This window comes from Pongo pygmaeus, chromosome 14 (genome assembly GCF_028885625.2).
Source record: "Pongo pygmaeus isolate AG05252 chromosome 14, NHGRI_mPonPyg2-v2.0_pri, whole genome shotgun sequence".
Taxonomy (NCBI): Eukaryota; Metazoa; Chordata; class Mammalia; order Primates; family Hominidae; genus Pongo; species Pongo pygmaeus.
In genome coordinates this window covers 43,460,551-43,477,004 of record NC_072387.2, presented here as the reverse complement: position 1 = coordinate 43,477,004, position 16,454 = coordinate 43,460,551, and the positions used below count along the sequence as shown (strand labels likewise).

At 38.1% G+C, this 16,454-nt stretch overlaps 1 protein-coding gene and 1 long non-coding RNA gene across 8 annotated transcripts in view; one reads left to right on the top strand and one right to left on the bottom strand.

Moving 5' to 3' along the window:
• Positions 1-5,314, bottom strand: part of NBEA (neurobeachin) — a 754,643-nt gene extending 749,329 nt beyond the window's left edge. For 6 of the 7 annotated variants that reach the window (XM_063650755.1, XM_063650757.1, XM_063650758.1 and 3 more), the window contains exon 1: positions 4,476-5,283. In XM_063650755.1, the coding sequence (XP_063506825.1) occupies positions 4,476-4,769 (294 nt within the window). In that variant the 5' untranslated portion in view covers positions 4,770-5,283. Of the gene's footprint in view, positions 1-4,475 lie in introns of all 7 variants that reach the window. The other variant, XM_054446222.2, reaches the window with a different exon arrangement.
• Positions 5,315-5,432: 118 nt separating this feature from the next.
• Positions 5,433-13,138, top strand: LOC129011385 (uncharacterized). The gene is made up of 3 exons (XR_008493313.2): positions 5,433-5,687; positions 5,885-6,071; positions 11,896-13,138. It is a non-coding gene; the product is annotated as an uncharacterized LOC129011385 (long non-coding RNA).
• The last annotated feature ends 3,316 nt before the right edge of the window (positions 13,139-16,454 follow it).

Sequence of the window (16,454 nt, the reverse complement as noted above, 5' to 3'; positions counted from 1 at the left end):
TGGAAAACCTGGAACTAATGCATAACAATACGTTCAGTATACAGTAAAAAAAACAAAAAACAAAAAAACAAACAAAAAAAAACGCAGATGACTGAATTTTATAATACAGCTATACCAGTGACACAAAACGGGGGCTGGGTCTGTTAGACCCAATAAATTATTTCACACAGTTTGGGAAAAGTATAGCAAAAGAATAAAGAATCTTGAGATATTTTTTAATTAACAGCATAGTATTTGCCAAAAAGCAGCTAGCAATACACAAAACATTTATTTAAAATTAATATAACTTGATCTTAGACTGACCATAGAATATTTGCTACCTTAGTGTCATTATGTGACTAAATTAATATTTCTATGGAAAATCTCAAAATTCCTCAAGATATTGAAACCTCGAGCATTTACATATGAATCCTGAATTTTATTTTCCATACCCAATCATGAAAATAAAATACAACTCAAATTAATACGAAAAGGCTTACATATCAACATAAATTAAAATGCAGGAAATTATTTTAATATAAATGTGGTTTTATTAGTATTAAGGACCTCCATGATTCTAAGATGCAACTGTATATTTTTTAAATAAATATAATTCAAATGCAGAAGACACCTTGTTTGTAAAATTCTAAATATCTTTAAAATGAAAATTATGACTATCAAGCTGCAAATTTAAAAAAACTCTAAGGAAGAAGAGTTACTGCCATATTCAAGTATAAAAAAAAAAAAACCTTAAAGTTACCCTTTTAACCAAAATACCATGATCCATAAGCCAAGATGAAAGAAATTTAGTAAACCACAAATCCCCTCAAAGCATCTTGTTAGGCTTCCAGTTCAGCCAACAGCATGCCACTTAGAATGTAAAAAAAAAAATCAGAGGAAATATCATTTTCTACAACTGGACACACTGATATAACTCACAGTAACACATGAAAAAAAACTACAAATCCATGAAAAAATTTCATGAAAAAAATTTCATGAATTCAGTTATTCATAAAAAATCTTCAAGTCTATAATTAAATTCCATAATTATAATCATAGAATTATACTATACACATAAGAAAGCCATTGCAAAAAAATTATGAATTCTTTCACTAAGTAAATATTAATCCTCTATTATAAACATATTTTTCTAGAAATTTATGTTTATAAAAGAAACTTCCATGTTATAAGCAACGATAACACATGATATTTACATAGCTTTTACTTCAAATATGGATAAAGCTTATATAAACATATGTTAAGTGTGTTTACAAAAGAAGTAATAGATTAGGTAGTATGCCAGCTTTACAACTGAAAACAATCAACAAAATCTCTTCTCTGTAGTTAAATTCTCTTATATTGCCACTTTAAATAATTCCTCCAGAAGCCAAACTTTGTTAAGGATCAGTTTCTTTCATTAGTAGACCTACAATGCAAAATCCTTGACAATGCACTCTGACTGTAACTTTATTCACAAACTAATTTACCTATCTTCCTAACATTATCCATTCCATATTTCAATGTTTTAAGTCAACTATAACATCATTATACAAAATACATACATCTCTAATAAAAATCACTCATTTTATATCATATCACATTGGTGATTCTTCACCAAACTCCCACAATCCACCTAGTAGTAAAAATAGGTCTCTAGACCTTTGGGAAACAAAGCAGAAAAATTACAGCCACTGCTCTGTTGAAGAAGTCCTACACTTTAGTGCATGCTTAAACTTCACTCTGCCCAGCTTTTAATTCTTTGGCCAAGGCATGTGAGAAATAGCACCTAAAAACCAAGTATTTATGAGTATCCTTACATAGGAAGAAAAAATAAACAGGAAAAAGAAAGAAAAATATACTGACAAAGGTGACTGAGACAAGGGTATTGTTTAAGGTAGAAACTCCTCTTTTTTTTTGAAGTTTCATTAGTTCTCCATTCTTTTCTGTCATTCAGGGCACAGTAATAGGTATTTCATTATTTCACTTTACATTTTTATTTAATGTGTTAAATTAAAACTGAAAATTTAAAAAAATCGTTTTAGATTTAATATTAAAGGTTTCCAAACTCTAACGAGTCACTGAGTGTCCTATATGAATTTTATTGGTTTACTTATTAAATAAATAGAATTAAGTTTGATAATTAGTTTTTTAAATGCCCATGACTTCCACATATTTTTGAGAATCCACTTAAATTTTCATATGACATTTTCATGAGTGTATTGGACAATAAAGCTCTAAATCTACAGTTCAAGAAAATTACACTTCAAATGACTAATTTATATTCCACAATTAATATAATTAACAACTTAGTACTAATAAACAGCTCCTTTTGTCATTTATTCTTTTCTCCAAAAGTTTCTATTTAAAAATCTATTGCATTCTTTGAATATATACAAAGAAATTTTAAACCTAACTCTTTAAATTCCAAATATCATTGCAGTTACAAAGTCTTAAGTGGATTTCAGGATATACTATCTCAGTATTACTTTATTTCTAGTGACTCTAAGCTTAATGGTAAAATTCTCTAAAATAACGTCTGCATACTGAAACTTCATGTCAGATTTTCATTGCTCTGAAGAGTTAAATTTCTTTTTTATCTCAAGAGAAACATTTCACTTCCTTTCTTAGTCTACCATATATCTAAAAAACCCCATCTGTTAAGAACTGATTCAGCATACATTGCTACTGCTGCAGAGTCCAAACTGGTTATACATTCAAATCAGTTTCCAGGTTGTGAAAGCTCTACTGCCTCTTACCAGGTTAAAATGTATTAAGTAAGCATAGGAATACTTACTAAAATAGCCTAATATAATCTAACGTATAAATGATATTGGTTAGATCAAAACTGCAACTAAAAATGTGTTCCTTTAAATTACAGAAATACAGTTACCTGCTAACATACTAACAGTTTGAGATTTCATTTATCTTCTTTTAAAAAGAAATGGCAAGTACTGATCTCTTATTTGCAGCTAGTTAAAATTAAAATTCAAGAAAACCTTATTTCTAGTAGTGTTCTGAAAAGAACTTGGTTATATCAACTTAGTGACATTCCCTCAAACTTACACTGACTTTTCATGATGATTTATTTGAAAGGTACACGAAAGTAAAAAGAGGTGTTTTGTTTTAAACAGCAATGAATATAACAAAGACAGATAATCACCTTTGACCTGACACACTAGCAAAAGGAAAAAAACAGCTTCAACTTTTCTGTGCATTTATGAGGTTCATAAACCGTAGACATTATCTAATGCATGTCTCAGGACACCACTGATGTAGCTGCAGCTTTCTCTCAGTTTTCCAACAGAGTAAGTAAAAATAATTGCTTAGCTGAAAAATGACTGCATGGGTGTTAACGAAGTACCCCTGTGAGCATATTGTTACATTCCTGTGACTCCACACCAAATACAATACTCAACTGATTGCTCTCGATTTATGTCTTGCCTCCCAAAGCCCAACCTTACAGTATGTCAAAGACTAGATCTATTGCAGAGAAAACTGTTTAAAAAGCTTGGCTGCATTAAAAAAAAAAAAAAAAAAAAAAACCTCCATTTACAAAGCACTAAATATGAACTACTGTTAATTATCCTCAATGTATGATTCTCCTCTCCTTATTTCTTTCCATTTCTTTCCTTGACATCTTAAACGCTTCTGAGCCTCTCTGTAGATAGCGCAAAACATTAAGTCATACACACTTCTGCAGTAACTCTTTCTTACCATGAAAGGAACCAAAACCTACCGCTGCGTTTAAAACCTTTCCTTTAGTCTTTACCCACATGCCACACTACTGAAAGTAACCACAGAAATCAACCTGTATGATTTGGTGTCCTCACACACCTTGTGTGCACAAAAAATGACTAAGAGATCAGTATATTCAGGGCAATATTACAAAGAAGGGACGGCTGCTTCAGAGACGGAGGGGGATGGATACAGACACAACACTCTCCATCATGGCCTTGGAATATTTAAAGACAGATGCAAAACTGCATCATTTTCTGTCTCCTTCGAAAACATCACACCCCAGCTGCTCAAGTTGGAAGCTAATGCGCTTCTCACATTTCAGCAACACGGGGGAATCTAGGCTCCAGGGGCAAGGCTGTCATCCTCGGAGAGCGACACCACGGACAATTAAGAGTGTGAGAAAAAGAACCCCAGAGAACACGAGGCCTCCTCACCTCCTAACTAAACTCTAAAGTCGACCCAAAACCTTCACCGCGGGTACTGGTTTACTCGTGGTCCTAAAAAGTGGTAAGAAGCGGTGTTAAGTTGGGCACTGCGCTCAGGTGGCAGGAGAGGACCAGAAAGAGGAGAGTAGGGAGGTGGCGTGGCTCTAGCAACGCGCAGGCAGGTCACCCGCTGGGCAATACCGGCTGAACGCTCTGTGCTCCCAGGGACGCGCGGCGCGTGTGACCCTGGGGGTGGAGGGTGGGAGCGAAAGGCGCTGGGGACGGTGTATGTGGGGACTGGGGAAGCAGACTGAGAGCACGCCTTTTCCTTACCAGGTTGAGCACCGTCTCCACGATGTCCCTGTTGCTGACCTCTCCGACCTGTATGAGTCCAATCAACACTGCGAATTTCATCCGGATGTTGCGGATCGGCACCGAAGGGTTAATCATCCCCGCGGGGAGCATCACGGAGCCGGAGCCGGACGCCCCCCTTAGCTCCCCCATCCCGCTGCCCCCGGTGCCGCCACCACCGCTGCCCCCGCCGCCTCCGCCAGCGGCCCCGACGGCAATGAGCCCCACGGGCTGAGGCTCGAGCCCCGGGCCCGGGCCCGGCTTCTCGCTCGCCATTGGCCCCCCTCCTGAGGAGAAGGGAAGAGCAGCGGCGCTGCCGCCGCCGGTACCGTTATACCTGCCTCGGCCCCCGCCCCCCGGCCGTCGCCTCGGAGCCCCAGCATCCACCAGCGCCGCGGCGCCGGGCCCGCTCCCCGCCTGCGCCTCAGCCCGGCCCGCTCCGGCGCTCTCCCCCGCGGAGGCGGCGGGGGATCCGCAGGCTTATTCTCGGCGGTGGCGGTACCGCTAACCGCTGCCAGGCAAGCGGCCGTGCCCGCCCAGCAGGTGTGCCGCTGCCGCTGCCGCCGCCGCTGCCTCTGCTCTCTCCCTCTCCCGGTCCGTCCGGCCCGGCCCGCCCCCCGCGGAGATGCTGCAGCCGCTCCGAGAAGCCCTAGGACGCGAGCAGCTGGCCACGACGCTGGCCGGTGCTGAAGCTCCGGCTATGGCCGATGCTATTGACGCCGCTGCCGCCGCTGCTACGGTCGCCACTGTTGTTGTGAAGCCCCGACGCCGCCGCTCACTCCGCCATGTTGCCGCCCCCTGCCTGCGGTAGCAGCCACTGCGCCTGCGCACAGCCTCGGGGGGGCGGAGCCCTCGGTGCACCCCCTCTTTTGCCCTGCCCTCCTTCTCTTCCCACCCACCCACCCCGACACCCCTCGTCCCTCCCCCAACCACCCCGAACGGATAGACAGGTGAGCAGGTGCATGGGGACTGCTGCCAGACACTGGGGCAAGCTGGCAGAGGCGGGGCGGGTAGTGGCTTCCTTGTGGTTTTTCCCTTGAGGGCGGATTCTCCCTGTGGGGAAGGACACAGTGTGCATGTCTTGCCTTCGCTGCCACCTCCTCCTTCTCTCAATATCCTCTTGCTGGGAGGAGGTTCCTCATCTCCGTTGTTGCATCCAGCTGCTGCTACTGCCAGTGCCACGTGCCTTGTAAGGTAGGGGAGTGGCAGACGACCTCTTTCTGCCCCTCTTCGCCCTTCCTCGCAGTCCTGTCCGCCTGCCCTCCCTAGAATTTCCCAAAGAAAAAGTGGCTGGCAAAGCAGAAACAAATGCACGGGGTGGGGGCGGGGGGGGCGATCATGCATTGTCGGGGGAAGAATACAGATGGAGTGTAATGGTGCTTTTTCTACAGCCATGAAAGAGGCTGACACCTGCACACTCAGGCACGACTTAAAATAGAACTTGTCAAACAGTGATCCACTCTGGATCAAGCTCGGAACAACAAACAGCTCTTGAACTCACCTCCCAGCCTAAAAAGACTGCAGTGTGTGACACTTGGGGTAGTTTGGTGGGAACGACAAAATCCTGACGATCCTCAGGTATGATGCCAATTATTGATGCTTCCTTTTTTCATAGGCACGTACAATTCAGAGGACTTTAGAAATTATCTAAAAACATGGGTGATTCTCACTGCCAGCCTTGATGTGTGAGAAAAGTACATATCTATGTCTGCACAGATACAAGAGACAAAAAATAAACCTTTAATTTTTAAAAATTAAAATGTACACAGTAGTCTTGCTGCTAGTATTGAATTAAAACTAAATAGGCATGACTGTTCCTTGAAAGGAAGGATATAATTTTCTTTAATATTTCATGAGGTCTTCCCTTTTCAATAAAGATTATTGCAAGTCACCAGAAATATTAGGTATCTTGAGGTATATTCAAATCGTTTTGTCATCTCAAATGAAAAAGGTCAATATACAAATCCACCATAATCAGTTTTGTTATTATTCATATTTAATTGGACCTGCCAGTCAAGTTAACTCCCAGGATATGGGAACACGGTAAAATTCTAAGTACCATAGGTTATAAAATAGTTCCTCAAAACCAGTACTTAGCATGAATTCTTGGTTGCATGTCTGTTTGTTTAAACTTGCACCAAAGTGATTGAATTGTTAAAGTAGTTAAGCAAACACTTCTGAAAGCAGTGGTAACTAGCATGTCCATTTAAATTAAATGGCAATTGAATTATAAAATGCTAGAATGCTTGAAACTGTACGGGAAATTTACAAAACATACAAGTCATAATAGTATGACTTGAGATATACTATATAATTGAAAAATCCTGTAACATTTATATCCTTCTACTACATTTTTGTCTGTCCCAAGTGAGTATCATCTGCTTTTAAGAGTACTGTTTCATTTGCAAGTTTAAAATGATATCTTTTTAAAATACATAAATCTAGACTGAAAGGTTGTCACACTAAGTTTTTTTACCCACTGTGCATATATCTATATGGCAGCAGGTTCTACCTTTTGCTATTTTTAGACTTCTTGCATGAGTACTTTGAGAGACAGTAATAACCTGAACTTTCTATTTCCTTTCTGAATGAATAGCTTAACATCATTTTTAACATTTCCATTTTAATTTTTCTTGTGTTTTTTCTTAAGCAGTCTGTATATGCACTTGGTTGTATTTTTCTGCTCATTTTTCTTTAGTGAAGATAGTGAGTGGGTAAAGATAATATCACCATTTCTAAGTAGGAAAACTCTACTTCTTTTGCCTACTTAATGCAATTTCAGAGATATTTAAAAGAGCTTACCAATTAAAAAGCTTTCTCCAGTAGACGATCAGCTCCTCACAGGCGCTATGATACTGTGGAAAGTGCATGATTCTTTGAGTCATACTTACAACTTACTACCTTTGCAGTCTACTCAAGCTATTTGAGTTTCAGTCTCCTCATTCCTTAAGTAAGGATGATAATATGTGTTCCATAGGGAAGTAAGAATTCCATAAAATAATTTCAGCTGAGCAGCTAGCATATAGTCAATGTGTCTTTGTGTCCTTAGTGTACAGGCATGTGTGTTGCATGACCTATAAACACATGTAATACCAATTATAACCACATGCAAGTCTGCATAATTGCACAGTTATATGTCTTCCATACCATCCCAAAAGCATAAAGTTTAGAAAAGTCAGCAGGTCTATTTCTTTTTGGCCTACAAAACCTTTTCCCTGAAAATGTACAAATAACTTTACATTTACATTAACAATATTTTGAAATAAAAGCTACATAATAATAGAAGATACCTAATATGTATATTTTTAAATCTCCAGATTAGAAAATATATTTTATGTGGTGAATATTAATTTTTTATGCATTTTTGCATACCCATACTTCCTAAGGACAACCATTCAAAGATAAGAAACCTGTGAATCTGAGTTTCAGGAAGCAATATTGCAGAGAGGTTGAGAAGTCATGCCCCAGATTCAATGGAAGCTGGATTTAGATTCTAGTTCCACCACCCACTTATATGTGTGATGTTGGGAAAATGACTTTAGCTTCAAAGCTTCAGTTTACTCAACCCAAAGTAAGGATGATAATACTACTTTATAGGATTAAAGGAGCTAATACATTTAAGGTACTTAATGTAGTAGCAAGTAACAATCAATAATGTTTCCCTTCATTGGCTGCCGGAAAATACCCACAGTTATTTTGCGTCATTATTTTTGGGGTTTTTTTTTTTTTTTTTGCATCTACCTTGCCTGACATAATTTACATTGAATAAATATGTTCAAAAATGAATGGATGGAAACAGCAGTTCTCCACACTAAATATTCCCACTTCCTTCACCTGTTCTTTAAGAACACATTTCTTGCTTTCCTCTAAACTTTATCTGAACAGAATACTCCAAATTCGATGTGGGTTTAGACCTGTATAAAACAGAGAGAAATTCTTACCTCACCCTCAACCTTTAGCAATATAGCTCCTGTTAGTGTTGCCCCAAATCAAATTAGATCTGTTTGGTTTGTTTTGGTTTTAGATTTTTTTCTTAACATGACACTAACGATTCGTGTAATTTGGCAGGTAGTAGGTTCTCAAATAATTTTGGTTCCATTCTCCTCATATTGAAATTATTATCACCATTAAATTAGTTATAGATCTGCCCATTCTTCCTGGTAATAGGTCTAGCATTCATCCCATTTTTTTCATCCTCACTGCAGCCACCCTGTTTCAGATCCTAGTCACTTCATACCTGGTCTCCTTTTTTCCACACTCACTCTTCTCCAGTCCATCTTTACATGGGTAATCTTCGTAAAGTTCCATCTTGATGGACAGATTAGACCATCAAGCATTAATTAGGATTAATAAAGAATTTTACTTTATTAACCACAATAGCTTCTGCATGAAATAATTATCGACCTGAAAAACTAAGGTGTTTTCTTTTGTTATTACTGGTTTTTTTTAGCAGCAGCATATCTACAATTTGTAGCTTTACATGTAGACTTTGAGATATAAGTACAAAATAGAACATATCAATTTAAATTTAAATTTTATTTTAAGGCCAGGCGTGGTGGTCCATGCTTGTAATCCCAACACTTTGGGAGGCCAAGGCGGGTGGATCACTTGAGGTCAGGCATTCAAGATCAGCCTGGACAACATGGTGAAACCCCATCTCTACTAAAAATACAAAAACTAGCCAGGTGTGGTGGCGGCCACCTGTAATTCCAGCTACTCAGGAGGCTGAGGCAGGAGGATCAGTTGAACCCGGGAGGCAGAGGTTGCAGTGAGCAGAGATCACGCCACTGCACTCCAGCCTGTGCAAGAGAGCAAGACTCTGTCTCAAAACAAACAAAAAAAATTATTTAATACAAATTTTCTATTTAATTATCCATTTAAATTTCATCTGCTAGGAATTTCTTAATCCTGATTATATCATGCAAATAATTTATTGTCTTATTAGCCTATGTGCAAATTTGGGAACATTCCTTCTATACCTCCATTCAAATGTTTGATTGAACAGGATGAAAACAGCTCAGCAGTCACCAGTATCACTCTGCTTGAATCAATTCACATTTTCAAACTGTGGGTCCCAACCCAATAGGAAGTCATGAAATTGATTTAGTGGGTTGCAACCAACAGGATTTTTTTTTTTAATGAAATGAATAGAAACACACATACTGAGAAATTTCAAAATCTATTTTGTAAGGGTAAGTACCGTTTTATAAGATCTGCTTTAATTACACGCACATGTACATAAAAATACATATGTATGTTTACTAGGTAATGATGTAATATGTATTTCTTACTGCAAATTGTAGTCAAAAAGTTTGAAAACTGATTTAAGTTGTTTATAAGCACCTGTTTAGTATACTCCTTCAATAATAAATTAGCTACCATAGTGTGCTGATAACTAGCACACATATTCCTCTGGCTTTCCCAAAGGATACCGTAAGGGACCTTGACAACTGTCTAGCTGCAGTCTGGATACTCTCTGTTTCTGTATCTGAGCAAAATTAAATGAAAATATATTGATGTGAAGTATTATTACTTTCTTTGGAGATATTAAGCTACTTGCTATGGATTTTTGAGAATTAACCTCCCCCTGCCTTTAGCACTTCAATCCTCTGGCACTCCTAGTTCTCTATGACTCCTCAAAGACCATTAGAGTTGTTCAGTGATCTAGTTTTCAGATTCTTTTAGGATCAGTGGTTGCAATTTGTCCTGCCTTGGGGACTTGAATTCATTTAGCCTCTCTAGGTGTCTATTTAGAATTTCTTCATCAAACTTAAACGTCAGTTTCTTCCAACTACCACTACTTCTTTTACCTTTGTTGCTCCACTAATTTCCTCTTAAAGAGGGAACACAAACACAAAATAGAATTCTATATTTGTATCCTAAGTTGACCCAATTTGGGAATGGTTAAAATGTTGAAGCCTACCAACCAATACATATTTGTATGCCAAAAATTAAACTAATTGAAATGAGTGATTCTGAATTTTTCATTTAGAAAAAGATTGTGTTGAGACATGGAAAATTATCAGCAAGTAATTAAAAAATGTCAAATGGTACTGAAATAATAAGTATTCTGGAATCATAAATGAACTAGATATACACACAGCCTAATGTAAACATGTACCCATAAACATCATATAAATATGCATACAAATGCACCATACACACATACTTATTCACCATTAAATTGTCATACCTCTGCCCGTTCTTCGTGGGAGCGGGTCTAGCATTCATCTCATATTTTTCATTCTCACTGCAGTCATCCTGGTTTAGATTCTAGTCACTTCATACCTAGTCTCCTTGTTTCCACACTCACTCTTCTGCAGTTCATCCTTACATGATAGTCTTCCTAATGTTCCACCTTGATGGACAGATTAGTGGTCCAGGATTCTACTGTATTCGTCACAATAGCTTCTACATACATGCACTGCATCTGTGAAAACATCACCAGTAATTGTCTTTGCCTAAGAAATTAAGTCCTATCAGTACCAAAGACCCTTCATACTTTAGCTTATTTGCTAGTTTTATCTCATTCTCTTCCACAGGAACCCTATACCACAGATCCCAACCCTTCGCAGTGTGTACAACTCTTTTTATCATTAAAAAGAATTATAGACTATTAGACTCCTACCTGACAGATGTATTCCTTTAATATCCATTAATTGAGAAAATTTACAGTGATGAACTGTTACTTTCAGGTTAATAATGCTATTTAAATAATTTTCACTTAAAAAATCACACATCTACATATATTTGAAATACATATACACATCATTTTGGGTTGAATCGTGTCCACCAAAAAGATACATCCAGGTTCTAACCTCAAGTACCTGTGAATGTGACCTTAAGATGAGATAATGGAGTGGAGTGGGCCCTTCACCAAATATGTCCATGTCCTCATAAGAAGAGAGGAGACACACAGAGGGAAGACGTTGTAAAGACAGAGAAGGAGGCTATGTAAAGACATAGGCAGAGATTGGAGTTAAGCAGCTGCAAGCTGAGAAAAGCAAAGGATTGCTGGGAACCACCAGAAGTGAGGAAGAGGCAAGGAAGGATTCTTCTCTAGAGCCTCCAGAGACAGCAGGAGCCTGCTGTTGCCTTGTTTTCTGATTTCTGGTTTCCAGAACTATGAGAGAATAAATTTCTGTTGTTTTAAGCCCTGTAGTTTGCGGTGCTTTTTTTACTGCAGCCCCAGGAAACAAATTCACCTGCATGTGTTTAACTTTTATTCTGTCCACAAACAATACCTGATGTATATAAGTATTCATGGATCACTTTGAATAATTCCGAAGTCCCCAGGTGGGAAAACAGGGCTTCAGCCAACATGAATTTCTCTCTATCCCCAAGTAATATACTGTGCTTTCCTCCTTTAGTGCCTTACTCATTTTCTTGCTTCTGTCCACAGCCCTATCCTTCTCATCTCCCCTACTGAAGTTCTTGCCTGTGGAAGTGCTGTTTTCATGAATACATTCATGTTCCCACCCAGATGAAAGTGACCTAAGGCCAGGTGCGGTGGCTTACGCCTGTAATCCCAGCAGTTTTGGAGTCCGAGGTGGGCGGATCACGAGGTCCGGAGATCGAGACCATCCTGGCTAGCACGGTGAAACCCCATCTCTACTAAAAGATACAAAAAATGAAAAACAAAAAGTTAGCAGGGCGTGGTGGCCGGCGCCTGTAGTCCCAGCTACTTGGGAGGCTGAGGCAGGAGAATGGCACAAACCCGGGAGGCGGAGCTTGCAGTGAGCCGAGATCGCGTCCCTGCACTCCAGCCTGGGCAACAAAGCAAGACTCCGTCTCAAAAAAAAAGAAAAAAAAGTGATCTAAAACACTGTACCCAATTCCACTTTAAAAAAAATATTTTTCTTTCAGATAGCATAGGTTGACAAATTTTCACTTAGTTTCCCTCTTCTCTGCCTCCTTTGCCAAGAGTAAGAAATTCATGTTAATATATGTAGTCAACTACACAACTCCTTCAGTGAAATTCAAAAAGAAAGAAAAACTATATATAAAATGTTTTCATACTAACAAACATTGAGTAGTAAATTTCTTTTAGTTTTGTGCAGATATCTATTTTACCATAGTTGCCATTGTGGTTGGTATACATAGGCTAGAGAAAGAAAAGTATGTTAAAGAAAGGAGTTTATTTAATTTTTACTGGCTGCTTAATTGTTTAAAATTGTAGCTGTCACACACTGATTATCTCTTACCTGCCACACACTTTTACATGTGTTATTTCTAAATCCTTACCATAGTCCTTCAAGTAAGTTATTATCCCCATACTAGGACACTGGTCTAAAGAGAGGTTCAGTCAATTGTGTGAAGTCACACTTAAGGAAGTGACACAATTAGGATTTGATCCTAGTTGTGACTGGCTGAAGCCACAGCTCTACTCCTATCCCACACTGCCTATACTGGGACCCAGACCAAAGCCATTACTAATTTCTACCAAAGTGACCAGACAAAAGATACTAATGAGACCAGGAAAGGTCATATAAAATTAACATCATCATGTTTTTGTATGTATATTTGAAAGCGCCCCACCAAGAAATGATATCTGGAGCCAATCTGGTCTTATATCTCTTATCTATGCCTAGAAATGTTCAGAAAATGCTATTAGCCTTTCTATTTCCTGGAAATCATTTTAATCCTGGACAAAAATCACTTGGAATAAACAAATTATTTTTTATTCATTAAAATTAACTAAAATTTAATTTCATTCTCATACTAATGTATCATTCCTTATTATGCTTTTCTGGAAAAAAAATTTGTAATCTAGTCCTTGTTTAAAAAGGTTATGATTACATATCTATATATTTATAATAAAAAAATCACACACCCTGGGTAAGGGGAGAGAAGAAATGCTGTGAGGAAATATCCAAGGATCCTTTGGAATAGGTATCTCATTATTAGAATCTCTTCAAAATAGGTGGCAGCATGTTTACCAAACTCTAGCTCAACTGAGAAACTTCATAGAACAATCTGAGCCTAGTAGTGGTGCATAAAGTTTTAGATTAGAGCCTTTCTCTGCTGCTAGCAGCCATGAATTAACTGGTGGAAGTATGGCTTGAAATAGCTACTTCATTGTCCTATTAGCAGGTCCATTATCATGGAGACAATTGGAGGTTTATACTTTGATTTCCCAGAACTATAATGTATCTCTTTTCACTTAACAGACAGAAGGGTCGGGATGGGAAAAGAGAGGTAAAAAGAAAGAACACAGTATCTGACCTGTACCTTCTACCTGAGAGTCTAAACTTAAATATTCTGGAATATACATTATATATAACCCATTTGTTGTTAATGTAAAAGCAAATCTTAAAGAATTAAGATGCTTAATCATATTTAGTATTTAGGGTTCTGTTAAATACACACAAATGTGCATATAAAACTTCATTTCTGTCTGGCCGATCTAAAATTGTGAGAAGTGAATGAAATGTGATATGTTAGCCACAGCTTTATCACTAGTTTCTCTGTTTATATTAAAACAAGCTCAGCCAGATTTCTTTTGCAGTGGCAAGAACACATAACAAAGCGTGTTTCAGGCTATTTGCATCCAGTGAGGCATAGTAAGCATAGTGGGCACCTGGTTTGACCTGCCCTCATAATTCATACCACAGTGTTTTCTTTCATAAGCACAAGACAGCTCACATGATTACATTATAAAATAAAACATTTCTCCCAAACATTTCACTGGCTTGTTTTGTTTTGTTTTGTTTTTTACCATCCCCATTCTAATCCCAAATAATCCTTCAAATTATGGTGTAGTGGCTAAAAGAATGGATTTTGAATTTAGGTAGATTGGGTTCAAATCCAGAAAAATTACCTATAAGCCTATTTCTGAACCTGTAAAATATATGGCAGTTCTCCCTTATCTGACGGAAAGACATTCCAAGACCTCCAGTAGATGCCTGAAACTGCAGATAGTACTGATCCCTATACCAAACACAGGCAGATAATTTTTGTTTTTGTTTGTGAGAGCACATGGGTTCTCTCTGTACAGTACGCCTGGCTTTATCGTATGCCCTGCAGCGTTGCCATATAGCACCAGAGTTAATCTGTTCTTCCATGTTTTATGCCCTGGTGCCTCCTTTACACTTTTATGAATGTGGGTTCTATTAGGCATCTCCTTCCAGATGAGCCTGGTTTCATCATAATTGAAGACTTGCTTTGAATGGTATCCTTTCTCCTTAATCAATTTCATCAACTCTGCCACAAATGTGGCAGTAGCTTCATCAGCAGCAGATGCAGCCTCTTCAATAATTTTTATATTTTTCAGTACAAACCTATTCCTGAATCTGTGTGCCCATCTTTTACTTGCTGTAAATGACTAAGTGTTACTCCTTTTAGAGGATCCCTTGCTGAAGTCTTCAAACAGGCTCAATGTTCTCTGATGGAACAGGTTGTCATCAATTGGAACATGTTTCTGTTCACGTCTTCCACCCACAAATGTAATGCCTTTTCCATCTTAACTAGCACTTATCACCAATGTGACCATGACTTTTGCAGTTTGAGGTGCAACAACAAAACTAGCAAGAAATTCTTTTAACTTCAAATTTCATGGATAGAAAATTCATTCTTACAATACATCTTAGCAAATTCAGCATACAATTTTTTTCTTTTCTTATTAAGAACTTTCACCATTTCCCTTAAAGGAAGCACTTTAAGTTCTCTTTGGCATACCCAAATTGCCAGCATCACTACTCTTGCACATTGAGGTCAGTAAGTAAAATAAGGGTTCCCTGAAAACAGCACTGCGATATTGTGACAGTCAATCTGATCGCCAAGATGGCTACTAAGTGACTAAGGGGCAGGTTGCAGGTACAATGAGGACACACTGGACAAAGGGATGATTCACGTCTCAGGCAGGATGGAGTGGGATGGTGCAATATTTCATCATGCTACTGAGAATAGCATGATATGTAAAACTTATTAATTGTTATTTCTGGAGTTTCCCATTTACTATTTTCGGACCATGGTTGACCATAAGTAACTTAAACCATGGAAAGCAAAACCATGGGATAAGGGGGTACTATTGTAACTACCTCATATGTATTGCTTGGAGGATTTACAGAGATAACACATATAAAGCACTTAGACAGTGCCTGTAATAATTGCTCAACAGGTGATAGAAGTGATTATAGATTCGTGCCAAAAGAGGGCTTAGTACAGTTTTTGTGAGTTTTCAAATTATATAATTAAATACACTAATCTCCACTTATTTTCTCTTCATTCATTAACTTGGCTTTCCCTTCTTCAAAGAGCAAATAGGACATCAGTATCTTCTTTAGTGTTTTGTTTGTTTAACGAATAGCCTAATATATATTCAACATTTGTTTATCTTAAGATAGCCTTAATGATTTCCATCCCTATCTCAAATGTTTTATCCCTTTAATTACATTAAGTAAAATTGGCAATATAACTTTTCTTTGCTTTTTGCTAGTCATAGGGAAAGAAGGCATATTAGAAACTAAGTATTTTTCTCTGCAACTTTATAAAAATAAGAAGCCAAAAGAACAAAGACATAATAATAACAAAATACTTCCTTACAATTTACTAGCCCATAGAAGTAAACAGTCTACCAAAATGTATCTGATGGTTTAAACCAGACTTCTCAATATCTATTTCCTTTTCCTTTTCATTAAAAATCTTTTGTTACTGCTTTCTTTGTAAACAAGCTCAGTACTTTTAAGTTTATGCCAAGACAGAGGGTTTTCCCTGATTTCCTTCTTTAAAGGGACAGTGGCATTTCATGACATTAACTTTTCCAAATTATTTCATCGGTGTGTGTGTTGACATTGGCCCACAACACTGTGTGGGCATTCATATGGTATGCACTTCCTAGCTATGGCTAAGATTATCCATATGGCTTCCAGTTTTTAAAATGGGAGTCAACAACAGATTTTTGTACCTCTACTTTCTTTTCCTATCTGTTACCTCTTTGGAATTGTCCTATCCAGAATATTT